The 27,576-nt window shown below is 36.4% G+C and overlaps 1 protein-coding gene across 26 annotated transcripts in view; it reads left to right on the forward strand.

Annotated features, from left to right (window-relative positions):
• The window catches only part of SOX6 (SRY-box transcription factor 6), a 687,546-nt gene that overhangs the window by 569,288 nt on the left and 90,682 nt on the right, over positions 1 to 27,576 (forward strand). For 19 of the 26 annotated variants that reach the window (XM_049617879.1, XM_049617886.1, XM_049617897.1 and 16 more), the window contains 2 exons: positions 5,876 to 5,955; positions 7,426 to 7,548. In XM_049617879.1, the coding sequence (XP_049473836.1) occupies positions 5,876 to 5,955; positions 7,426 to 7,548 (203 nt within the window). The remainder of the gene's footprint in view (positions 1 to 5,875; positions 5,956 to 7,425; positions 7,549 to 27,576) is intronic. The other 7 variants (XM_049617930.1, XM_049617970.1, XM_049617946.1 and 4 more) reach the window with 1 other exon arrangement.

Raw genomic sequence — 27,576 nt, forward strand, 5'->3', positions numbered from 1 at the left:
ATAGTGCTGGGTTGAACTTCCAGTATAATGTTGTATAGCCGTGAAAGCAGGCATCATTATCTCGTTCCTGATCTTAGAGGGAAAGCTTTTCAGTCTTTTGCCATTGAGTATGATGTTAGCTGTGGATTTTTCATAAATATCCTTTATCATGTTGAGGAACTTGCCCTCTACTCCTAAATTTCTAAGAGTTTTTATCCTGAAAGGGTGTTGGATTTTGTCAAATGCCTTTTCTGCATCGATTGAGATAATCATGTGAATTTCTTCCCCTTTGTTCTATTAATGTGATGTATTACATTGATTTTTTTGTGTGTTGAACCACTTTTGCATTCCTGGGATAAATCCTGCTTTGTCATGGTGAATAATCCTTTTAATGTGCTGTTGGATTCAATATGCTAATGTTTTGTTGAGAATTTTATATCTATATGTGTAAAAGATATTAGTCTGTAATTTTCTTTTCTGTGGTGTCTTACCTGGATTTGGTATCAAGGTAATGTTGGCCTCAGTATCATATAGGTAGGAAGTGTTTCCTTTTCTTCAATTTTTTAAAGGTTTTGGGAAGAATTCATGTTAATTTTTCTCAAATGTTGGAGAATTTACTAGTACAGCTATCTGGTCCAGGACTTCTCTTTGTTGAGAAGTTTTGTTTACTGACTCAATCTCTTTACTTGTTATTGGTCTGTTGAAATTTTCTATTTCTTCTTGAGTCAGTTTAGGTAATATGTGTGTTTCAAGGAATTTGTCCACCTCTTCTAGATTGTGTAATATTTCAGTATAAAATTGTTACCCAGTGCTTCTTATTAATTCCTTTGTTTCAGTTAGCATTTACTGAATACCATTTATTTGTATATATATGTGGGAGTATACATGTATATGCGTGTATATGTGTATATGAATATATGTATTCTCATTTAATTTCTTAACCACTCTAAGATGTAGGTAGCATTATAACTATTTTTTTAAAAGAAAAAAATACTAATAGTCAAATAAGTTGATTAACTTTTCTAAGCTTTCCCATCTAGAAATTAGTGAAGATAATTTCTAGAAATTAGTGAAGATAATTCTGAAGTGAATTCAGACTGAAGTTCTCTGATTTGATATTTTATACTCTCGCAGACATGGCTTAAATGGATATGATATTAAGAAAAGTCAAACTCTTTATTTGATGTGGAAAATATGTGACTTATATATATGAATTTATCCAAGTGATATTTTGTATTACTCGGTGTTTCCACGTCTTCCAGAATATGTAAAGCTGAGGTATATAACCACTATTGCTGGAATACTTGATTAATTAAATTTATCTACTTGAAATCAAGGCAGTATCCAAGGTTCTTCAGATTAGTAATTTCTTATTTATTTATTTATTTATTTATGCATGTATCTATGTGTTTATTTATTTCTGAGAGCATGCATTCACCAGCGTGAATGGGGGAGGGGCAGAGAGACAAGGAGAGAGAGAATCCCAAGCAGACTCCCAGCTCTTGAAGCCTGATGGCTGAGGGTGGTAGGGGAAACTAGATATCAAGAACTGTAAGAACATGACCTAAGCCTAAATCGAGAGTTGGACGCCTAACCCAATGAGCCACCTAGACACCCTGTAATTTCATTTTTATTTATTTATTTATTGAGAGAGAGAGAGCGCATGCACGAGCAGGGAAGAGGGGCAGAGGGAGAGAGAGAATCTTAAGCATATTCCATACTTTGTGCAGAGTCCAACACAGGGTTCTATTGCATGACTGTGAGATCATAACCTGAGCCAAAATCGAGAGTGGGATGCTTAACCAACTGAGCTATCCAGGAGCCCTTGTAATTTCATTTCTAAGAGTGTTGAGGTCCAAGGAAAAAATATGCACATCCACGTAAACTAACCTAGTTTTTGGAGATCAAGATTATTTTAACTATGCCTCCGTTATATACAGAGGCTATATCGTTGGTGAACTATTTTAAGGCATGAACTTTGAGTTGATATTTTAAGTTGATTTCTTGTAACAGGTGGATTTATATCAGTTTATCCACATTCACTTATTTAATTGCTATTGTGACAAATTCCATGGATTTTCATATAATTGGTCAGTAGTCTGGATGTATCAATAAAATAAGTGAAGAAATTAAGATTGATTCTTAATTCTTATCTTCTTTAAAGGTATGAAAAACAATTCACATGTTCTTAGAAAATGCCCTGGGATCAAGACTTTTCTCATCATTGATCTATTGTTTGGTGAATAGAGGAGAAATTTAGCAAGACCAATAAGAGCATGGTGATCTCCACAATAGATACTGTTACCCATACCATTTTTTAAAAAATTTTTGTCCAGAACAAATTGATGGTGCCATTTTATTTTTAGGATTTCTAACTGTGTCATTCATTACCTGCTAACTTTTCCTGCAGTATGATGCCTCACAGAGATAAATGCAGATTGATGATGGAATTCTTTCAGAATATAGAGGAGTTGTAATATTTCGCTATTCTGAATATGGACATCCAGTCAAGATGCAAAGTGGCATGTCCAAGTCTGGACTGGTGGTTGTGATTGAAATATTTCCCTATTGTAGCAAGAATGAGGATAACTTATAAAAGTGGGATCTACCTATCAGTTGTTTGGAAACTCAAATAATTTACCATTATCCTATGATACCACCACACAATAATCTTTAAGGTAGTTAGGGGTGTGTGGTGTATTTTTCTTCTGTATTGGAGGGTGGAAAATGAAGTTTGAGACTTTGAGCCAATTACTGAAGAGTCCTTGAATCTTGTCTTCTAGGTTAATGTATTTTTTCCTCTCGACTCCTTCCAACCTCTCCAAGTGATTTCTTCAGTAGGTTAATTCTGAAGTTAATATCCCAGGAGACCTTGTCGTTCTGAAGAATCAAAGTAAATGGACAGGATTTTACCCATGAGAGTTTTGACTCTTTCATAAAAGTGAAATTTGTATTTGAATTACAGAAACTAGGAATATTCTTGCAGGAGATAGCATGAGTCTAATGGGTCCTAGGTTCTTAGTATAAGTTCTGCCTTCTCCTGTGTTTAAGTTTTCATAAGTTTTGGCTACATTTCACTTTCCTTGAATTTTTTTTAAAAAATGTACTTTCTCTCATTCATGGACTCTTGCTGTAGAGCTGGTTTGGTTCTGAAGGAATGTTGCCTATTGTGACAAGTGAAACTAATGTCAGGCACATTTTCCATAGGTTTTATTTGTTCTGTAATCTTCAGATGAAAATAGTCAGTTGAAAATTCTAGAAGGCTGGAAAGATGAATTTACAGAATGGGCATTATTTGCCAGATTGGCTCTTAGAGGTTGTCTTTTTTATGCTGGAGGTAGCAAGGGCCAGATTACAGTAGTACCTAAAGCCAACCTGTTCCAACAGGCTTCATCTTCCTTTGTACAAATTTAAAAAGAATGGATCCTCACGCAAGCATTTCAAATCCAGAGACAAATTTGAAAAAAATTGCTACAACATGTTGACTGATTCCTTGCCAAGTCAGCCACTGAGAACTTTTACTTGACCGACTCTTACAAAGAGAAAATTAAAGGGGTGGGGGTGAAGCACATAACTTTGTTATTAAAAAATTAAACTTTGCAATACCCTAAATCCCTCTCCCTCTTAACATTTTTTCTCTGCTACTTTTAACCCCCTTCTCTTCTTCCCCCTTATCTTCTCCCTCTCCTGCCTTTCCCTTTTTCTCTTTCTTCTAATCATTCTCTGTAATGTGCTCTGTTGCTCTAATGTATTCATTTTTACTTTTAGTATTGATACAGTGATGTGTTCTGGAGAAATAGCTTTCCAAAGATTATATTCAGATATACAGATTCAAACCAGCAGAAAGGTTAAGAACATTTTTAAAATATGCTTGTCAGCAGTGGAAAGAAAGCTGTTTGTAGCCAGCAGGTGAGCTGGAGAGTACTACAGGGTGTGGTAGAGATAGTAATAAATTAACTGGCAAGCCAAAAACTATAAAAAAAAAATCAGCTATTTCATAGCATAGAAGCATGACAGCTATGAAAAAAGGAGTGCCCCAGGGAATTCTTTTAGAGTTTGATTTTTTTAAATATGTTTGACATGAAAAATGTTTTAGTACAAATAAAGCAACTGGTATTAAACTTACAGGGAGGGGGGTTGTGGTTTCGAGTTAGTATGAATAATGCATGATATTTAAAGAAAGAACAGCTCTAAAATGTTCCGGGAGGCAGTCCATGTTGATGGTTGGAATGGTGATTTTTTTTTCTCCTATTTTTGAAGCATCATTAATTCAGTATCGTTTTGTGATTTTTTTTTGAACCTGATAAGATATCAACCAAAGAAATACTATTTGACTTAAATTAGGACATTCTTTCTTCAGATAATTTAGTTTAAATATCAAGAAGATCAGCAGAATTATTTAAGCATAAAGCGACAGTCATTTACTATAAAAAATAATTTGGCCTAGTTATCCTTTTTAAAAAGCTCATGTAGCCCTGCAAACCAAAATCAGCCTCATGGAAGGGAAAAAACAAGATCAGATATTTTGAACATTACTCCATAGGAGACCAGCACAATATAGTGTGAGTGAATGCATTGTAGCAGTGCTCCATATGCAATCAGAAGCCAATTGTTACTGGACTGTGTACAAGCACACACTGTGCTCAATGGTCTGATGAGGTATTATGGATATGATGCAAAGAGACTGTGTAGATTAGAAGCTCACAATTTGTTAAAAGTGAAAGCAACTTAACATTTACATTGGGCCAGCTGAGTAGCACTTCATGTGGCAAGCAGGATGAGTTCCAGGGAACTGGGAGCGCCAGGAAGGCTCCAGGTATCAGTGTCCATGCAGAAAAAAGAGATTTTATTGCTTTCCAATTGACTACCTTTATTACTGTGATTCTTTCTACACTCTCTCTTCATTATTACATTCAGCTTTCGGTGTGGAAAAGTTCATGCAAAACAGCATGATTATTACAAATGTCAAAAATGTGTGGAGGAACAGCCTATTAAAATATAGCCTAGAGATAGTACATAACACTGACTTTAAATAAGTAGCTGCAGCCAAAGTGATACTCCATTAAATCACTGATATTGTGTAATTTATCCACAAGTATTAATTTTGACTTCAGTTACCACTATCACAATACATTCTTCATTACTTTCTCTTGGTTCTTCACGTCGCTGCACACAGTCTGTGTTCTCAGGTCGCAGAAAGTGTTTTATTACCCTTCTCAGGAGTGGTATGGAGTAAGACATTAAGATGTAGCCTTGATCTCAGCTGGACCATGTTCAATCTCTACCAGACCTTTAGTACAAACATCCCATGTAGAATATGGTTTCCACTCTCTTTGCGATACCAGGCACTTCATAGAATGTTGGCAGATAAGATTAGCTTCCTACTCACCCCATCAAATGAAAGAAGTTGCATCTTTAAAATTTTTTTTCTTTATTTTTTATAAAATAAAGTTTGGGGCTATGGACAGTCAATAGCTCATGATCTTTTTTGGACTCTAATACTCTGCCTTGCCTACCAAGCCAAAACTTTTTGTTGTTCTAACATAAAAACCTTAATACTTTCTCAGTGAACTGTCAGCCTGGCTTTAAGATATTTTTTTACTCTTAAAAAAATGATGTATTACAAGATTTGTAATGGAGTGAACATGCTTGAATTGCACATTTAATTTTTTTAACATCACATTCATGTTTTGCCAGTTTGCCTACCAGCTATCTGTTAACAAAAAGTTCCAAGGCAGCACTGCAAGTCTATGCCCAACTAAGCCTTTTGTTTCTGCAGATGTTTGGGCTTAGAGCAATGTTGTAAAGCTCAGGCAATCCAAGAACCATGTTTGTACTTGTCTGCTGCTATTCCCTGTGCATTGTCTAAACCTGTATGCATTGTTCTTTCCGACAGGTGATAACTACCCTGTACAGTTCATTTCATCAACAATGGCAGCTGCTGCTACTTCTGGACTCAGCCCTTTACAGCTCCAGGTAAGTGACAGAAGAAAAAACTGTGGGATACAAGCCAGTTCCTTAGTGGAAAACTGCTAACCAGCTGTATGCTAAATAATGGCCTGAGTGTTAAAAAATTTTTAAGCATAGCCTAGAAGGATTAACACCTTGTGTACTTACTGTACTCAAAATAGGAGAGGAAACTGCCAATTTCAGTATTTTTAAAGGAAAAATGATATTATGACTCAGTACTATGTATTTTCTATCAAGTGAGTTAATGGTTTTACAAATTTTTATTGCTGGTTGCTATTGGATATGTCAGCTTTTTCCTTATCAATTTTCCATCCATGTCTCCATTTATGTCCTGACTATCTTTTACACATAAACATCAAAGCAGAAAACAATGTTGGGTATTTTACTTCTTGTAGCTTACAGAATAGGGAGTTATTATCAAATTACCTTAACTATTTTATGTAAACATATTGCTCTAGAAATGTGTACCCTCGTTCTCATTTTTATCTTCATGCCAAGTTGAAAGTCTGGGCATGGTATCTGACCAAGTTCTGGATTAGGGTTCTTTACTTATATGCTAAGCTTGTGAAGAAAGTGTTTTGGAAGGTGGATAAAAAAACATTTGTACTTTATCTTCTTCACAATAAAGTGAGGGGTTTACAACAGGACCAGGTGATCTTTACATCCTTCTAACACTGCCATTTTAATGGGACGTTGACTTTAAATGTGAATACATATTTTAACAAAAACAAACAATGATATCATTGAAATAATGGTTAAACTTTCAGTATTTGAACATTTAGAAAATACATGATAGTGAAGAACTTGAATTTCAGTACAGTGGAAAGTTTAAAGATAGTCTTTTATTCTTTTAATTTACTCTGATTATTTTTGAATTTTCTTACCAGGAATAGCATCTGGCTAGGCATTTTTTTTTTTCTTCTTTGCTATTCCCTTTATGGCTTGGATATAAGAGATGCGCAAATATTTTACCATGAGAAAACATCATTGTGAGCATTTTAAATTAGGTCTGCAAATAAATAATTTTTGCAGTCGTCTGAGTTTTTGTCATAAGCCTCATCCTGTAAGCCTTGCTGATGTTACCTATTATGGACAGCCTACCAGAGCTAGGAATTTTGCCTAACAGTATCAGCAACCCACCTCTCTTCCAAAACTTTACCTTCCCCACTGCTAACACTGGAACTGCAGTTAGAAAAACCTAAACGGAAACCTCACTTGTAATAAACCTAATCTGTTTCTCCTTTTCCCATAGCTATGCTATAGAATGTCTTCTTGAGTCAGAGGCAGAAGTATGAAACCAGTACCATTGCTTGGTCCTATAACAAAGTTCCTATGAAAGAGAGTGTCTGGGTCCTAAGCCTTCTACTTTCTATTCTTTGGTGTGGTCAGTACCCTGGATTTAGAAATATGTGTTCTGTTTCATGAGTTCTGACAGTATGTTTTGTCTTTTTTTTTTCTGAATATGCTACTAAACAGAAGGGTCATGTCTCCCACCCACAAATTAACCCAAGGCTAAAGGGCCTAAGTGACCGTTTTGGCAGGAGTTTGGACACCTTTGAACATGGTGGTGGCCACTCTTACAACCACAAACAGATTGAGGTATGAATGCTTCCATTGGTGCTTGATTGGGTGGGGGACTGGATTGTTCAGTCATATTCTAGGCATTTTTCTTTTTTTAAGTGGCAAACACTCAACCTAAACACTGAAACGTGACCTTTCCCTTTTTCTTATTCCTGAGGAGGCTCATTTTTGCTCCTTTTCTTTCAAAGAAAAAGGCAAGGCCCAGACCAATGCCCCTAATGACCTAGGTTGTTTACTGCTATATATTTAGGCAAATTCTTTACAAGTGCCTTCAAAACCATTGCCCTTTCCCTTACTTTTTTGTTCCTTTTAAGTATAGTGTAGTATAGAGTTTAAAAATACTTAAACATTTAAAAAATCTCATCTGACCATATAACATGCTGCAAAGTTGATAAAATATAATTCTGCTTGTATAGACAAAACAACAGAGGCTCAGAGAGACCAAGGCTGCACAATATTCCCAGAGTTAGAGTTAGTACCTAGGATTCCTGACTCTGTCTAATTCAGGTTTCCAAATTTTGTTTTCTCTGGCTGAGGTAGGGCTGGGTGTCTGGGCCTGACTGGTTGCTTTTTGCCCCATTGACTTCTGTTGTGTCCCTTTCATATTTAACTTCCAATAAAGCTCTTGGTTGTTTTTGTGGGATATTCTTACCACCTGGAGAAGATGGTTTTTATGGCTATTTTGAAAACCAAACCCTTTTCTGCCATAGGTGTCTACTCCTTCTTTATAATTTCATGCTGGATTTCTCTCTTATATCACTGGGGTTCCTCTCCAGGATTATCAGCTACTGAAGGGTTGCCAGTTATCTGTTTGAATCACACACACACACACACACACACACACACACACACACACATACATGCAAACGCATACACACGTGCACATACACACATGCATACACACACACATACACACACACACAAATTGAGACAGGCTACTCAGACTGAAACACACTATAACTTACTAGGTTAGATCTAATACCAAATTTTATATTCTAACCTAGGATGGGAAACTCAACTCAAAAAAAAGAAAAGAAAAGAAAAAAATTACATCTAGCAAAGTGACATATAAATGCAAGTCCTATTGGCTCTGGCAGTCTATATGTATCAAATACTATATAATAAATAGAGTATCCCTTTGGCATTATCTTCTCTGCTGCTTATGAAACTGTATTTTTGAAAAATAATAGAGAAGGCTCACTCCTAAGAAGAAAAAAGAGGACAAGATCAAAAGCCACCTTGGAAGTAGCCTGAGGAAGAGTTCCCAAGTTTGTGGCCTGCCTTCCTCTTTCCCTTTCACTTTGATATAAGAAGTATACGGGGGGGTTCCCACCCAGACATGACCAGGCATATACTGTCAAAGTATCTGCTATCTTATATAGAGTAAGAAGGGATTTCTTCTGTAAGGCTTTCTTTTGGCTATAGAGAAGGGGCTGTATTTCTGGACATTCTGAAGATCTACCAGGCCTGGGATTGCTAAAATGGACAGATAACTGCATATTAGGGACAAGACTTTCTGTGTGATGACAGTTAACAAGCTTACCCACTCAGGACAGATAGTTTGTTAAATGTTTAAGTGCTTGGATGAATGTGAAAGCAGGTGGTCCTGGCTCAAATTCAAGACTTCCTCCCTTTGACTTTTATTTTCGCTTGAGGTGTTGAGATCTAGCCCAGCAGCCTTTTTCTGGTAGCAGTTTGCTACCCAATCACTTCTTTTGCTAATTTTTCACTTAGATTGACTTCTCTCCCTGACACCATCACCGACCCCCTGTGCTGTCAAATCTGGCTTCTGTTGGGTTTCTGGAAATTATGATGTCATGTATATGAGTGCCAGATCTATGTAGTTCTGTAGCAACGCTGATCTAGAAGCACAACCTCTGCCATATGCCTGTCACTTTCATTAGGATAAATAGAGCCCCTTCGTGCAGGACCTCCTCAGACTTTGCCGACTTTGCCCATTTGAAAGTTTTCTGGATCTTTTTTATTATTCTCACTCTGTTTCTTTGCTTTCGTTTTTTGCACCTTCCCCCCTGCCCCCCTGCATGTCAGGAAACTCCTGCTCTGTTTGCTTATACGGTACACTGGTGAGAAAAGGCTGACCTTGTTTAAAAGGCAAGTTTCCCAAATTTGTCTGGTATGAGTATCACATGTTTATTGGGACACCCACAAAAAGCACAGTAGACACACATATCTAAGCTACTCCAGACATTTGACATTTTAAATATTAAGCAAAAGTAGAGAGAATATTGAACAGTATCTGCTTTATTGATTTCCAAGTCTGCTTTCTTTTCTAATTCTCCCTTCCTTTGACAAGCAAAAATGTTACAACCCTGTTACCAATCACGGTTATGATAGACTGTTGACACTAAGGAAACATTACAATTATGTTAACTGGTTTTATTTCTAAACAGAGATTCTTAGGAAGAAAAGCCCATAACATATACATGCCACCATCACCCTACCTCACTACTTTCGTATACATCTGGCTGCATTGCTCAGAACTGGTCCTCTCTACCTGATGTCACAGCTAATTTGTTCTTCGAAGGTTGTCACTTTTAACATTAATGAGCCTGGATAAATTTTAACAGCATTTATAGTTCTAGACGGAAAGCCTGAAATTTTCTTATCAAGTATAAAAAAGGTATTTAAAGTGGAAAGACCCTCCTTACATTAGCATATTACAGTTTTCTTTCTTTCTTTAAAATAAGGAAGATACAGGAAAGACTTTTCTTTTTTTTTCCTTTCTTTTCTTTTCTTTTCTTTTTCTTTTTCTTTTCCTTTTCCTTTTTCTTTCTTTCTTTCTTTCTTTTTTTGGTCCTCTGTGCTGATCTAAGGCATGGTGTTCTCTGCCTCAGGGGCACAATATTAGGAGAGAGAAGGCCGAAGAATGCTATTTTTAGTTGAACAGTTCAGCAGATGGAGGCATGAATACTCATATATCTGAAGGTTGAGGGGCTTGAACCATTAATTTTGATAATGTATTTAACCCTGGGAACAATCAGAAACTGTAACTCTAAGGTTACAGTGCTTTTGACCTTTAGAGAACAGAGGGCACTTGCTACAGTAAACAATATATTATATTGCTACTTATTCCAATTCTCTACCCGTATAAATTTCAGGACCAGTTGCCATTTGCTTTCCTCAGCTATGTTAGCATTGGTTCTTCAAGTACATCAAAAAGAATGTTAAGGGAGGGGGACCAGTATAATGAGGCAGTCATGTAAATATGGCCTTTAAATAGCTAAGATGTTAAATTGTTTCTGAAGAAATATTATCTCAGAATCTAAGCTCTGAGTTACTTCTTTTTTTTCCTTAATGAAAAAGTGGTTTTAATGTATCAATTAATTATATGTGGTTACTTTCAATATGATAGATCCTTAAAAGTAATTTTATTTTGTTTTGTTTTTAATTGGGAGTAATGTTGCTTCATAGATGTAGCTTATGTTAAATACAATCCCTACCATATCGTGCAAAGTGATACACCTGTCTCATGCCTTCTTATTAAATGATGCATGCTTCTCTTTAGCAAATACAGCAGTTAAATATCACACAGCTTAAGAATTTCTAATTAAAATATCTCCACATGTCAGCATATTGGTAATGTATTATTTTAATCCATTTATTTTGTTTATGAAACAGTGACATATGTTTAGATTGTGAAATATATGAGCCTTAAAAATCACTTTATTGAAGAAAATTAATTCCTACAATACTGTCTCAGTAATGTGTTCACTCACCCAGTCAGTCACTGGCGGCCCTGCCAGTCTTAATATTGGGTAGACGCACTTACCAGTTTTATCTGCATAATGGTCTTGGAAAGAAGCAATCACAGTTCTTTTTCTTAGTGCCAAATGATGGAGTTTTTCTTTCCTTTCTTTTTTTTTCTTTCTCATTAATTCACACCTGTCCCCCCAAAACACTTTTTGTGGCTTTTTTTTTTAATACAATGAAGGATGGGACTGAGTATATGTATAGGGTATTCTGAAAGACCAATCAAAATTAAAAACAAGCTAGTTACCTTTTCAAAGTTAGACATAGTAATTTGTTTGTCAGCAGGGATATGTTTGGGTCAGCCCTGAGATAAAGTGACTGTCAGCAGTTATTCCTACAAGACAAGTAATTTCACTCAATGTATTACTGACAGATTGCTCACGTCTGTGAATCACCAGTGAAAACAAACTTAATATTGTTACAGGCAGAGTTTCTGTCTTCATTAGCCTCAGAGAATGATTTTTATCGAGCATTCAAAGCCTACCAAGCTTTAGTTGGAACATATTTTAACAGACAAATTCTTATAATGATAGTATGGGTAGTAGCCTAAAATGAAAGGAATTAAATATGAAAATTTGAAAAATATCAATATAAGTACATCTTCACTTTTATTTGATGAGCATTATGTGTACTTTCGGGGAGATTTGAGGAAAGGAGTATAATTAGAGCCTTAAAACACTAGGAAAACCTATAAATCGTAAGTTACTCTTAAATGAAACTATTAAAGTCTTGCCAAGTTTGCGAAGATGGAGGAGAACAATTGAAGTTTTTGCAGAAGTAAATGCAAACACATATTTTATTTAAATGATATTGTCAATTTTCATGCTACAAATGGAACGTGAAGAAGTACCCATCAACCTTGAGAATGCTCTAATTCTATTTCAGGTCCAGCCTGAATCTTTATGATACTGTATTCAGATGCTCTTCTCTGGCTCATACCCTATTTTCTTGTTTGCAGTTGTAAACATGCCTCAGTGCTTTAGAGAAACAAGAGGGTGAGTTAGTTTTTCTGGGTAAGCTTGGGAGGTTGTGACTTCTAATAGAGAGTTGAATAAAGAGTTGATTAGAGTGACCTATTACTAGCTACCCAGTGGAGAAAAAGGAATGCACTGATTCAAAGCTTGTTTTGAGGATGCCAACCATGGAGTTGTGCTTTGAGGGGAAATGCTTGCTTTTCTCTTAATCAGCCTGCCTTCACCCCCTTTGACTTAAGAGTGTGATGGAACTCGGGAATACCATTACAACTGGGAGTAGATGAGCTGTGGACTAATGGAATGAACTCCGCTTTGGAATCAGAATCTTGAAAGAGTTTCCACTGTTACTTGCTATGTTGTCCTATACTGTTCTCTAATTGCTTTTTTTTTTTTTGTAAAAGGGGGATAATAATCATTTTTCAGGTTTGTTGTGAATAGTAAGTGGGATAAGGTGTCATGTATTAGATTTCCAAAAAAAAAAAAAAATCAGCAAAATAGGAAAACACTTTCCAACATTCCAATAAGCAATTTTATTCTACCTTTGCTGCCTGAAGTACTTCTGAGGGGCAGCTCCAATCTACTAGAATGTAAGTCACTGCATTCAGGGATTTGGTCTCTTTTGTTTACTGTTGAATCCCCAATATTGCCTGGCATAGCATTTGGTGAAATGAATGAATTAATGAATATCATCTTTGGTTGCTATCTGGGACCCAAGTTGCTCTGAAAACATTTTTCTTGGATATGTTCAGTCAGGTGCCCTGTTTTTAGTGAGGCCCTATTTCACATAAACAGATTTTTATTTTTAGGTATGCTCTTCAAAAACACCAGGTATCAAGTGAATCTTGACGGGGGTTAAAGAAATATAGGCAGGTCAAAGAAGGGTGCAGGGTGTCTGGGTGGCTCATTTGGTTAAGCGTCTGACTCTTGATTTCGCTCAGGTCATGATCTCATGGTTCTGAGATCCAGCCCCACGTTGGGCTCTGTGCTGACAGCGTGGAGCCTGCTTGGGATTCTCTCTATCCTTCTCTCTCTGCTCCTCCTCCCTCTTTCTCAAAAATAAAAAAGCTTTAAAAAAAGAAGGTGCAAAATATGAAGACATTTCCTAGTGTTTTGAAGTTGAACTTATATTCAGTGAAACAGAGTAAGTTTATACCTACCCACACATTGAAACATTGGGCAAACTGGATTTTCTTTTAGAAATGTGATTTTCAGTAGGTTTTAAGGTGATGCCTGAAAGTTGAGAAAGTATGGCTCTTCTCACATCCAAGCCCTGTTAATCACTGTGTTTAAGTTATGTGATTGATGGGATGCTCAGGTGTGCTCACAGAGATGGTTTACCAGGAGCCCAGAACCTTGGAATTAGAAAATTAGTGCAGTTCTCCATCTCTCTTAATGTAAGATTTCTACCAACATGCGTTTAGCTCCAGCCTCACTAATTAATCTACTCAACAGGGAGCTCCCAGTGTGTGAATACTTGTATTTAAATAGACGGCTTGTAAGATGCAATGGTTTCTAAAATAGTGACAGGTATTTTTATTCCTCTTTTTACTTTTCACCAAACTGGAGTTTCAAAGTATTGTTTGGTTGGTATCATGTATTATGTATCTGTATGTGTGTATGTTATAAGGGGCTACCTGGGAAATCAGAAAGATGGCGTGATTCAGGATACATTGGGAGGTTTGAAAGCAAAACATTCTAGTGTTTTCAGAAATGCTTCACTCCAGTTTCCAATCATAGAATAAGTCAGGATATGCAACATTTAGGAAATTTAAATCAGAAAAAGATGTGGTGAAATATTTTGACATGTCAGGTAATAGAACAGACTGAGCAGGACAAAATTGTTTTTAAAAATCACCTTATTGAGGTATGATTGGCATACAAAAAGCTGCACGTATTTATTACATACAATTGGATGAGTTTGGAGATAAGTACACATCCATGAAACCATATCACAAACTATGCCATAAACATATTCATCACCCACTATTATTATTATTATCATTATTATTACCTTGTGTGATAGGAATATATGACATAAGATCTACCATCATAGTAAGTTTTTAAGTATACAGTACAGAATTCTGAACCATATGCTCTATGCTATATAGTAGATCTCTAACTGACACTTTGTGCTCTTTGACTAATACCTCCCATTCCCTCTTCCCCCACTCCTTTCAACCCCATTCTATTCTCTACCTCTGTGAGTCAGACTATTTTAGATTCCTCATGTAAGTCATATTACACAGTATTTGTCGTTCTGTGTCTGGTGTATTTAATTTAGCATAATGTCCTACAAGTTCATCCACACCATCACAAATGGCAGGATTTCCTCCTTTCTTAAGGCTAAATAATATTCCATTTTATGTATATACCACATTTTCTCTATCTAGTCATCCACCAATGGGCATTTAGGTTGCTTCCATACCTTGGCTATTGTGAATAATGCTTCAGTGAACATGGGAATGAAGATACCTCTTCGAGATTTTGATTTCAAGTGTTACATTTCAGTCTTTAATCCATTTCAAGTTAATTCTTATGTATAGTTTAAGATAGAGATCCAATTTAATTATTTTGCATGTGGATATTCAGTTTTCCCAATACCATTTATTGAAAAACTATATGTTTTGAAATTAGGAAGCGTGATAGTTCCAACTTCATTCTTGTTGAAGACTGCTGTGGCTATTCAGGGTCTTTTGTGGTTACATATGAATTTTAGGGTTTTTTTTTTTTTCTGTTTTTGTAAAAAATGCCGTTAGGATTTTGATAGGGATTGCATTGAATCTGTAGATTGCTTTGGGTAGTGTGGGTATTTTAACAATATTAATTCTTCCAATCCAAAAATATTTTAATGATATTTTAATTAAAAGAGATTGAGAAGCTACAGTTGGATGGATTCCCCTAACAGACATGCCCCAGTGGACGGACAAAACTGACCACTAGAGCTGGCACATAGTTAATACTACTCTGCCAATTTTCCTTTATCTTTTATTTGTAGAAAAGTTCATATGCTACAGATATGTATATTTGTGCAAATCCATCTAAACTGTAAGTTCACGGAAATTTATAACAATTTAAGCTCTCTACACTGATTTGAAACAATCGTGCTTTATTTTGACCGTTCTAGATTATTAGGATTAGGATATTAACTGGATTCTCTTACCTACCTACACACAAACTTCCAAGCCTAAATGACACTAATAGTGGATTCTTTCCTAAATATAAATAAACCCAAAAATCTGTTACTCTACTGGTTGCTGTGTAGATTAAAAAAATCATTGTATATTCAATTTTTCATTGTTCCCTTATAATTGATGACATCAGTAGGGTCATCTTGAGTCAGACTGAGAGGAATTAATTTAGCTTTTTTTTTTTTTTAGTTTTATAAATACCAATATCTTTATATTTATAATTATTAAATGTGGGGTTGGCCAAGTATTTGCATTTCCTTTTTATACACTAAAAAATGGAGGCAAAATAGAGCCAAATAAATTTCCCAAGACCTCCTTCCTTTTGGTCATTTGGTAAACTTAGGACTTAAATCAGAATTCTTTAATTCCAGGAAACTGCACTGAGTTCATTCCTCATTGCATATTTCTCTTATATCACCAGCTATGATACATGTAACCAAACTTTGATGTCGTAATATATAAATTAATCTAGACTTTGATCCTTGGGTACCTTATCAGTAATGTCCCTAATGCTATTGACCTTGAGCAGTATGAACTAAAACAAAAATAAATAAATGATTGATATGCATAAAAATGTTATTGCTTAAAATGTGTACATGTGTTGACTATCTCAAATTCTACAAAATGCAAACATACAGTATTCATTCAAAGCCCATTTGAAATAGAGTTGTTTTTAATCTAGAATATCCATTTTGGGGATATTTATCAAATTCTCATTCTAATTCATTTACTCATTTAAATTAAAGTAAGAATGAAGTATTACAGCTTTTCTCTTTTAATTCTTACTACTCAAAATGACACTATTGCTTTGATTATGACTGTTTCAACGTGTTATTGTATCAAAATCTAAGGGGAGCTTATGAATGATCATGCTCAGGAAATTTGGAAAAGTTTGTATGAAAATTCAAACATAACAAATTTAATCATTCAACTATTCAACAAATAATTACTCAGTGCCTATTACATGCCAAGTATTATTCTAGACCAGTGACCCTCAGTGGGAGGCAATGTTGCCCCCTAGGGTTCAGTTGACAATGTCTGGACACAATATTATTTGTTATGACTTGGGGATGAGGGTGGAGATACTACGGGCATCTAGTGGGTAAAGCCTTTAGGGATGCTGCTGAATATCCTACAGTGGAGAGGAAAGCCCCCCACCCCAACCAACAAAAATTATCTGGTCTAAAATATCACTAGTGCTGAGTTTGAGAAAACCTGTTTTAGATATTGAGGAAATAGCAGTGAATAAAACAAAGTCCTTGCTCTCACGGAGTTTACATTCTAGTGGGGAAAGAGAAAATGCAGAAAGAAATGTATGATAAAGAGTTAGGATTGCAAATCTTACTTGTCTTAATGGAAATACCCTTCTTATGTGTCTACCTATACATCTGAACCTGGATGGGCAGATTTTTAAAAACAGACTTACTCGATTGTTTATCCTCAGCTTCGCTTTGGTCTTCAAGACTAAGAATTTTATTCCAGCAGTCACTTCTGGCTAGAACACTCACAATTCTCCTCAAGCTCATCTTTTCAATTGTATTAAGCACACCATATACTCTGACTTTCAGTAAAGGAATATTATTTCTGATTATAATAGTATATAAATAAGTCTGTCTTTCAGAGTGAAGTAAGTATGAAATTTGGTGAGGACCTGGGAATGTTCGTTAGTTTTTATGGATGCTATTTATGGAGATCCCATAGGATGAGTGGACTCATTCTTGGCAGGAAACCTGTATTTGATGTGTGAATTGGATGTTAACAAAGGAAACCTGAATTTCTTTCTAAAAACAAAACAAAACAGATATAAGAATAGTATGGATATTATTTATATGTATACAGATACACACATACAAACACACATATAATACATATTTATTTTTTATAGTTTAATTGTATGTTATATACTATATTATTATATATTATATAATTATTAATTATATATTTAGGTTTTATAATAAGTGTGCTTTAATATTATCCCCATAGTTTAGAAGAAGAAAGTGAAGTTTCGATGGATCAAGTAACTTGAGCCAGATTACTCATCTATTAAACAAAATAGGACCATAATAGATGGTTTAAGTGTGTTTTGACCAGGATTCTTTGCTTTAAACTCTGCTGACCGATATGTAGGAAGCACAGTCATTTAGATGCTTTCTTGCATAACTTATTCCCCTCTTACAATATTCAAGTGAATTAAATGTAATTTAATTAAATTACAAAAGGGGAAAATTTCAAAGTCAACATGACATTCTCAGAATCCCAGAGAGTTCATGTAGTTTCCAAATTTCCAGTTAGGTGGCCAGAAGAAACTTCAAGCCTAACAGAATTTAACAAGGATAAGAAGACCTATCATGAAATCTGAGTTACCTTATTTTGTAGTTTTCTTTTGAGGAAAATGCTTAGAATGTTTTTCCTGAATGCCATAGCTCTATTCTTCTGAGAGTTTCTGGGGCTGTCTTATAATTTCAAAGTTTTGATGAGTCTCCAGGAGTAGCTGGGGAGTGTGTCCTTGCCCATCCCTAGCCTGTGCTGCCCTCTGAGCATGTTCAGCAGGTTGCATGCCAGCAGAGGAAGCAGATGTTTGACCATACTGGAATGGAGCGCCTGCTGCATCAGGAGCTGGGGATTCCTCTTGACATCTGGCCATGGCTGGGTCGGGATGCCTGCCTCAGGCCAGGAGGCTGCTGGGGCTGTGGGGCAGAGAGCACAGAGTCTTTGCTGCTCTTTAAGCGATTAGTGCACTGAAGCAGCAATAATGTTGAATTATCGCTTGGCTGCTTTCTTCTCAGCAATCTTGGGACAATAGGAGAGTCAGGAAGGAGCCTTTACAGTAAAGTCATGTTCAGAGAGACAAGACTAATTACAGAGTATTAAAGAGCTTTATTTTAAGTGATTTAGTTTACAAATAGCTCTGGACAGTGTATGGAACTGTAAACCCAATAGCTTAAAAAGACTTCTAATTGAAAATAGCTGGTATAGAACCATTATTTCAGCAATTTTCCAGTTTTAGAGTCTGGTCAAGTTGTGCTACAGAAGATACAGCATCTGCTAAAAAGAGAAAATACACTAATACTTGCAGCTATTGGGGGAAATTTTTCTAACTTGAGGGGAAGGAAGACTTTTAGGTACTGAAATATGTGCTGGCTTTTACAGTTTTACTTTATCACATTGAAAACTGGTCTCCATTTGCTACCCAGAGCCGAAACCATCTGTTACACCAATTTCCTTTATGATATGTGTTATTTAAACACAATGGGTATAGAAACAGGTAGTTTAAAATATACTTTGTGATGAACAGTTGACATATTATGTAGCTTTTCCTCTTATAGTTTTTCATTAGTGAGACCTCTGTGCTCAAGGAAGCCTTCTTATAAACAGATTATGGCCATTTGTGTTCACAGTAGTATATTGGAGAAGAACACAGCATTGCTCTCACTTAACCTCTCGTATTCTAAGGGGGTTATATTTAATTAACACTGGTGAGAGGCTGACCTGAGAGGCTGTGGAAAGTGATTGAGCTGCATTTTCCAAGCTCTGCTCTCATCAGCTGGGAGAGAAATTTAAAAAAAAATTAGAAGGTACTATTTTCTGAAATTCCCTCTAACTAAGCTGTATTTCAACGGGCCATTTAATGCTCAAATGGACAAAGGTATTACTTCAGTCATTGAATTGTATCGAACTCCTTCTCAGAGGCCCAGTTTAAAAACTCTCAAGGAAAAGTGGTTTAGCATTGCATTCTCAGTGGAGTATCACTTGGTCTGCTTAAAAAGAAAAAAAGCAAATAAATTAAAAAAAAAAAAAGGCAGGAGAAATACTCACTGTCAGTAAATGGATTGAAGCACGTGCTCCGAGTAGTCCTCACTATACTGGGATTGCCGTCCAGAGTTTAGGAGTTCCTTAGCCCCCTTACAAAAAAAACACCCCTCTCTGCAGTGTGGCTGTTTACCTGCTCAGAACATTTTCTTTGCCTCCAAGCAAGTGTTTGCTCCAGGGCCCAAGGGGCAGTCTCTGAATAATGCACAGTTAAATCAGTGGCTTAGATGTATCACAACCAAGAGAGAGCGGGAAGCTTTGTTGAGATAGTGGAGGCCTGGATATGACTAATTTGGGTGGAAGACCTTCTCTTCCCCGTCCATTTATCAGTCCTGTTGGTAAAGAGGCATTTCTTAATCATTTTAATAAAGAGACATTTCTTAGTCGCAGAGCAAAATAGTCATACATAATTAATCTATGTCCAACCATACCATTCCTGACTTTAGATCCACCTCTGCCACATCTCCTGATTATAAAACACTATTACCAAACACAGATATACTTTACTATGAAACAGGAAGATGACTGTATCATTAGGTGATGATTTGCCACCATGTATTGGAACAACCTTTCAGCAGCTAGATGCTCTTTGACATGTTTTCTGTCAGAAAGTAGTGCTTCTTGGTTCCTCAAGACCCCTTCAGTTAACAGAGCTCTGTGACCAGAAAAAAAAAAAAAAAAAGAGCTATGAGACCTTGAGATAACTTCCCCTGCACCTCAGTCTCCTCATCAGTGAAATGGAGATAATGATACCTCCCATATTATAAGGATTAAATGAAGTAACATAATCCAGCCACCTAGCACAATATCTGCTACACAGTAAGTACTCAATAAACATCATTTCTCTCCATACTCTTATACTTGTATCTCTCATCCATTCATTCATTCATAAAAAAAATATTTTAACAAGCATATCCTACATGCTTTAGGTACTCTCTTAGGCAAGCAAGCTAAGCAAGTTATTGACCTCTTAAGGTAATAGCCTAGAGAGGAAATCAGCTAAATGAGCAACACTTGAAAGTGATAAAGAAAAGATAACATGTGGGCAATCATGTGGTATATATGTATAGAAATATATTCACTTATTGGTTGACCAAGCTGGTTGTGTACAGGCTTTTTGAAATCTTTCTGTCCTAATACCTATGCTTAATGACTGCTCCTGAGTTCAAAAAGCATAAGGCCCCATGCAGTGCTCTTTAGAAAGAAGTGGTGGCCAGGCAGCAAAAAAGATACTTTAGACTGGACTTGCCACTAACCAAGAAAAAATGGCACCATACTGAAAGAAAAGCCTTCACACATAGACAATGAGACTGTAAGATTGCACAGATTTCCAGAGCCAGAAAGACCCCCAGAGGTCTTGAGGGTCAAATCCTTACTCTACCACCAGTTCCATGAGCATGGCCAAATTAATCTTTCTATGCCCAGATTCCATTAGATGGGATTAGGAGTAATACATACCCCAAAGGGCAGTTGTAAAGAATAACAAAGAAAATCCGTATCCAAAGTTCTTTATACACTGTCAAGTATTATGTGAATCTTTTGGTTTTATATTTGAAGAGACTCAGGTCCAGAAAGATGGATTAACTTGACCAAAGCCACATACTTTGTTAGTGGCCTGGGTTAGGATATGCGGAATTGTGAAGCGACAGTGTGAAGAACTAAATTTGATTGCTTCTTTTAAATAAATTCATAAGAAACGAATTGATCAAAATTGAAGCATGGCCAAGAGGACAATATAGCCCAATATAACTTCCACCTATTCTAGGTGCAAGTGGGTGGGGTGAGTTTTTGTAGAGATATATTTTTTGCAATTGAATGTACCAACCTAATGAAGATTATCCTTTAAAAAAATATTAAGGTATATTAAAGTATAAGACCCTGTAATAGTGATGGTAGCAGTGACAAGGCCAGAATATAAACTTGTATTGACATGAAAAAATTAAATAATTAATCTGCTCCTACATTAATTCCCCATATGTTGATGAAGTGCCTATTTGTGTAGTAAGCATGATTTGCTACTTGCAAGATACTAAGATCAAGCCTTGATCCGTGCCTTCAGAAGGCCCACAATCTAGTAGACAATGTGATAATTGTTAACATAGATGTATATCCAGAATGAAAACACTATGGGAGGAAGAAGTGTTAAGCTCTGCCTGGGGAAATGTTGGCAATCTTCATGGATGGGATGGTGTTAAAATTGAATCTTGAAAAGAGAGTGGAAGTTCACTAGGTTTATGGGGCAAGGATACAGAGCAGCAGAGATAACAGAGAAGAGAAAGAGCACCCCAGACAAAGAGCAAGGATGCCTGTAGGCGTAGAAGCAATAGACAGCGTGGCACCTTCAGGAAACGACAGCCTGGCACAGGCCAGGTGTACAAGAGCAATAGTTGGTAAGATTGGAAAGGTAAGCAAGGGGTCAGATCACAAAGTGCCTTTTACGCCACACTTGGGCATTTGCAATGCATGTGGCAGACATGATTTTATTCACACCGTAAATGGTAAAGTGGTATAAGGTATAGCATACAACTTTATGATGTGATATTCCTCTATTAATTTGATCTCTAGTTTACATTTCCCATTACACTAGATTTAATAGTTAGGGAACTATATTTGCTAAGATTCATAGTCCCTTTAGTACAATGGTACCCTGTGGCATGTGAAACTGTGCAAATAGTGTAATGATACATGCAGAATAAACAAAACTGTTTAAGATTGAAGCAAAGCCAAGGTCCAACCATTTCCTGGGGATTTGGGGAAATCTTGTAATCTGAAGTTTGTACTAAACCCAATCATATTTATCACATTGCTTCTCAGTGAATGGATCTTGATACTATATTTCAACCAAATGATGAAGCAAGGAGCAAAAATCTATAAAGAAAAGCTATGGTTCTTCTAATTGTGCAATTATGCCCCTTTCTGGAATAATAAAATGTTCCTTGGCGGAGGTCAGGATCTCTGCCACTGACTTATTTAACAGATCCTCTTAACATCTGTCCTGCAGACTGTGCACTTTATTAGCAGACAAGAGACCCAACAGACTTTGCCTGCTGTGTCCCTTTTTCACATTCACACAGCTGTGGATTAACTCAGACTTTCCAGAAGAGGACCAACCAGAAGGGATAGTAACGTTATTGGCTGATTCTAAAAAGATGGGAAAAAAAGAGCAGAAACAAATGTTGCCCTAGTACAATTCAGTGTTTTTTAGGGTGACAATTACCAGTCTGTTTTAAAAAGGAATAAAAGCTATTTCACTAAAAAAGGAAAGTCTATTCATATCTGTGTGGGAACCTAATCAGGCTCTTGTTTCCAATGACGATGCCTCCACAGTCGCACCAGGTCTGCGACAAGAATGCTCCTTTTGTATGCCGATAATGTGGAAACGATAAAATTTCCTTTAAGAGACATATGTGTTTACATCATGAGATGTGTTATTTGACAAAATGCTTTGTTCTCCTCATATTTTCCATGCAGAGTTTCATGCTGGGTTGTTTGGCTGGAAATCTTTGATTAACTAGAATTAGTTGCTGAAATAAAATAGACACTTTTGTTTTATGAGTCCTCTTGCTGAGCTGTAAATTATAGTAAAATATATAAGGAGTGACAGAAAGAAGTGCTGATCTGAACCTCTGACCCACAACAGGCACAAAAACATAAGATTATTCCTTCAAAGAGCTGCATAGAGACATAAATATTTCACGGTCCACTCGGAATCCTGCCCTCTTAACAAACTAAAGCTGCGATTTTACATCATGTAATGAGAGTTTTCCAGAGGTGTCATGGTAGGCTTACGCAGAATATTGAGATTCTAAAAAATCCTCCTATGTTAGGACCCTTAATGCTTAAAATTTTTCTCTGGCCAGCAACAGACCATAAAAAAAGAACAAAACAAAGTTCCTGTTCCCTAAACAAATAGCCAAGGGTGGTTTTCCTTTTACTAGAAGAGCGGCGTATTTTATAACTCTTAAGGCTTCTCAGAGCCAGGTTGGCCTTTTAGTGTGAACATCACAGTTCTGTGAAGCAGTCTTGGGGTACCAGCCTGAAGGAATGGGCTGTGAAGGGGGACCATTAATAAAAGCAGAACAGAAACTGTTAACCTAAACACTGTGTGTGTTCTAGAGCTTGGCTTAGGATTATTGTTATTTATTTATTTATTTATTTATTTATTTATTTATTTATTTTTGGTTAAATAACTTTATAGGATCACTTATAAGTTTTAATTAGCATAGGATCTCTTGCCAGAGCTTTGATGTAAGCAAAGCCTGCCTCACTGTTCTCAGTCAAAACTAACTGTGATGGGTGTGTTAACTCACCTTACCGTGGTTATCATTTCATAATATATGCATAGGTCATATTGTCGCGTTGTTCACCTAAACCTTACAGAATCTGGGGGCACCTGGGTGGCTCAGTTGGTCAATACTCTGTCTTCGGCTCAGTTCATGATCTCACGGCTCATGGGTTTGAGCCCCGCGTCGGGCTCTGTGCTGACAGCTCAGAGCCTGGAGCCCACTTCTGATTCTGTGTCTCTGTCTCTCTCTGCCCCTCTCCCACTCACGCTCTGTCTGTCTGTCTGTCTGTCTCTCTCTTAAAAAAATAAACATTAAAATAAACCTTATGCAATCTTATTTGCCAATATCTCAATGAAACTGGGGGGAAAACCCTAATTGTTCCCAGTGATGGTGTTTCAGTAGTAGTTTGTAAATGCTTCCATGTTGCCTTTTATCATATTGTGTCTCTCTCCCTTTCTCCTTTCTGTCCTTGCTGTGAGCTCCTGAGAGGCTGCATATCTTCTTCATCTTTGTATCCCTAATATTTTTTGCTAAATTGAATAAAAATGCCAGATGTTTTTTTTTTCAGAGTAAAATTTTTAGAGTGACATCTCTTAAAGAGAATATACTGATAAGAATAAGAACCTACAAGTCTCAAGTCTTTATAGTGTGCCCTTCTTATGAGTATGTTACGTGCATTAACTCATTTACTCCATACAACAGTCTTTTGGAGTAAGTACTATTATTTTTCCCATTTTAAAGATGTGGAAATTTAAGATCCAGAGAGATTAAATAACTCTCCTTAGATCAGTTCTGACAAAAGAATGTGCACTCTTAATCACTATGCTGTCCTGCTTCTCATAGCAACATATAAACCTTATTTTTCTAAGTGTCTTCTTTAGTCCTTTATATTAACCATTCCTTGCTTTATCTGCTATAAGGAATTTTAAAGGTGGATTATTGATATATGTATCAGTATCGTATCTAGTGACAATAAAGTGTGTTATGTAGTTATTACACAGTCTTTGAATGATTTTTACCATGGCTGCTATGGATAAGGTATCATTCCTTTCTGCTAATTAGGGAGTAAGCCATGGGTATTACTGTAGGATACAGATGGCATATTTACATACTGCAAAATATGCTGAAGTTCTCCAATTGGCAATATTAATAATTCGCAGTTCAAAAAATGACAGTTAGTGGAGGTGGCTCGGAAACAGGGTAAAACATTTATTTGAATTTAAAAAATATAGAAGAAAATAAAAAGGGAAAATAAGAAGAGGATGTTTTGTATTATTTCTTGTCAAGTTTACTTGATCACTTCAAAGTGAATTCAAAATGCATCCTTATCTCCCTCAACATTTATTACAAATGTTCATTTTAGGTTAATATTATTAATGAATATTATGTTATTAATATGAAATTTCTGTGTAAAAAATCTATGCATTTCATCATAGGTATGAATTTTGTTCATTCGCATGATTCTTATGCTCAGTCTTCCATAGTCTCTTGAGAAATTAAAAACCAAGTTCAGTTTATAAAAACACTAAAAACATTTTCTTATAACAGATATGTTTATTTCCAACCAGCCACATTTGTTCTGTCCATCAATTAAAGTGAAGAAAAATGACATTTAGAAAATACTATACTTTTCTTTCATGCAATTTTATTTTCCCAAATATATATTTTTAACAATTTGAACAAAAACTTATTTTTTTCATTGCATACTTACTCATATTTATCTTCATTCTGTTGTTTTGGGGGCCTCAGTACGGGTGGAAATCGAAGGGTGTAAAAGCTGAGCAGTTGTAGAATATTTTTCAAGCAACAGCATCTGGTTTCTTGGCAGTCATCATGGGCCAAGGCAAGGCAGTCCTGGCATATCTCCAGATTTTTCTGTGGGTATTGCTGAGGGATTTCCAGGTCTGCCATGTTGTTGTGATGTTGTTTCCTAGAAACCCGGAAACTCAGAATGGAGTCCGGAGTCAGTCTGGTAGTATTTAAGGTCTACATGATCTGGCCTCCTTGATACCTTTTTGACATCTGACCCATCACCCTTTTCCAAGCTCACTTTGCTCCAGCCACACTGGCATGCTTGCTGTTCTTCACACACGCCAAACACGAGCATCTCTGTGCCTCAGGACATTCACCTCTCCTTTGCCTCTGCCCTGGATGCTCTCCCTGGGTTATCACACGCCTTACTCCCTCACTTCTTTCAGGTCTCTACTCAAATGACCCTTCTTTTAGTTTTCCTGACCTACTCTATATTAAACTCCCCCTCCCTTACATTCATATACCTGGTCACTTTATATCCCATGGCACATATCAGCATCAAAGTTACACATCTGCGTGCTAATTCATCATCTTCCCCCCGCCCCCCTTTACCCTAAGTCACTGCTCACTCCTGTTTTCCCAAATAGTACCTGGCCATTAGTAGCCAGCCAATAAATACTTTTTGCATGAATCCAAACCAAAATTCGCCTTTTGGTTACAAAGAAACAGTGCTTTTAAATATTAGGGACCTAACATCTACTCATTTACTGAAAGTACTTTATTCAATTCAGCTTGTACTCAAATATATACACCCCCTGAAACTTCCCTGTGACTTTGAGGCTATGGGAAATAACACTTCAGTTTCAAATCCAATTTCTGGACACCTCGATGAGTTTTTATTTCCTATTGGTAGAGTCAAGATGCACTTGTTTAAGGTTTCCCTGATGAGCCACGGTTTTGTGACTAGAGAGTTAAAGGAGCGTTACGAATGCAAGCTGTACCACTTGGAGCACATTCAGAGAACTGGGTCTCTTCAGCATTGCCTGCCCAGCTCTTGGAAACAGAAGGAAAACAGTCAGGTTCGTTCCCATAATGCTTTGTTTATGCTTACTTATTTCCACTATGCAACTGTGTTCTATAAAGAAAAGCTCTTCTGAATGCATTCCAATATAATTGGTGTCATCCAAGAATGAATTCTGTTTTTTTGTGTTCTTTTGGTCTTGTTTTGTTTTGTTGTGTTTTGTTTTTGTAGCAGATGACTGACTGGGTGCTCAACCTGATGCATTCAGGATTTTTTTTAAAAAATGTCTCCTCATGTAAGGCTAGGACCATTGACCTGAGCCTCTCCCCTTTTCTTTTTTCTTTTCTTTTACAGCTTCTCCTCTCTTCCACTTCCAGCATATTCTTCCCATTCCCATTGTGACTAGCACAATGAGTTATGTCAGAGGAGCTACTCAGTGCTTGGGAAAATAGGCAAGAGGATCTTCAGCCAGGAAAACTCTTTTTTCAATTCATTTTTCTTTACTTGACATTCTTGTGCCGGCTGCAGGGGATAATGAAATGAATTAAACAGGTCCTGGCTTTCCAATGCCTTACAGTCAATGCTTGTTCTATTTTTTCTTTGGTTGTTGTGGAAAGGCAAATAGCTGAAATCTCAAAGGGGATGAAATAGGTCCACTCTCACCTGAGACAGCTTTTTGGCTCTTTATGTATATTTGCATAAACTTTACTTTAAAAAATCTGAAAACACCTTAACATGATGATAATTACCTAAGCTAATTACTGTCGTTGCATTTTAAAATCTGCACATTTAAAAACAAATATTAAAATAAAATTCTACCACATCAATTATTTTTTGGGTGCCCAATGATTATTTTTCAAATATATATAGGATACATTTCTCTTTCAATTCTGGGGGAATGGTGGGAAAACAACCCTTTTATGAAGTCCAGATCAGAAGCTCTGACAAAATGTACATATTCTATTTGCACTCAGTTCCCTAAGAGAACAGAAACAAGAAGAAAAGAGTCTGTGTGAACACTGGATGGGAGAAATAGTAAATTTGGGTTCTAGATTTCCTTCTATCTATTGCTTGTCAGTTGGTATTCTTATGCAATCACCTTCCTTCTCTAGGCTTGAGTTTTCCTCATCTGTAAAGCAAAGGGATTGGATTAAACGATGTTTACAATTCTTCCTTCTGCTAACATTGTGTTATCTGGTGTTTCTTTATAAGAAAATCAATGCATGACTTGATGAACCCACATG

Source organism: Panthera uncia, chromosome D1 (assembly GCF_023721935.1).
Source record: "Panthera uncia isolate 11264 chromosome D1, Puncia_PCG_1.0, whole genome shotgun sequence".
Lineage (NCBI taxonomy): Eukaryota > Metazoa > Chordata > Mammalia > Carnivora > Felidae > Panthera > Panthera uncia.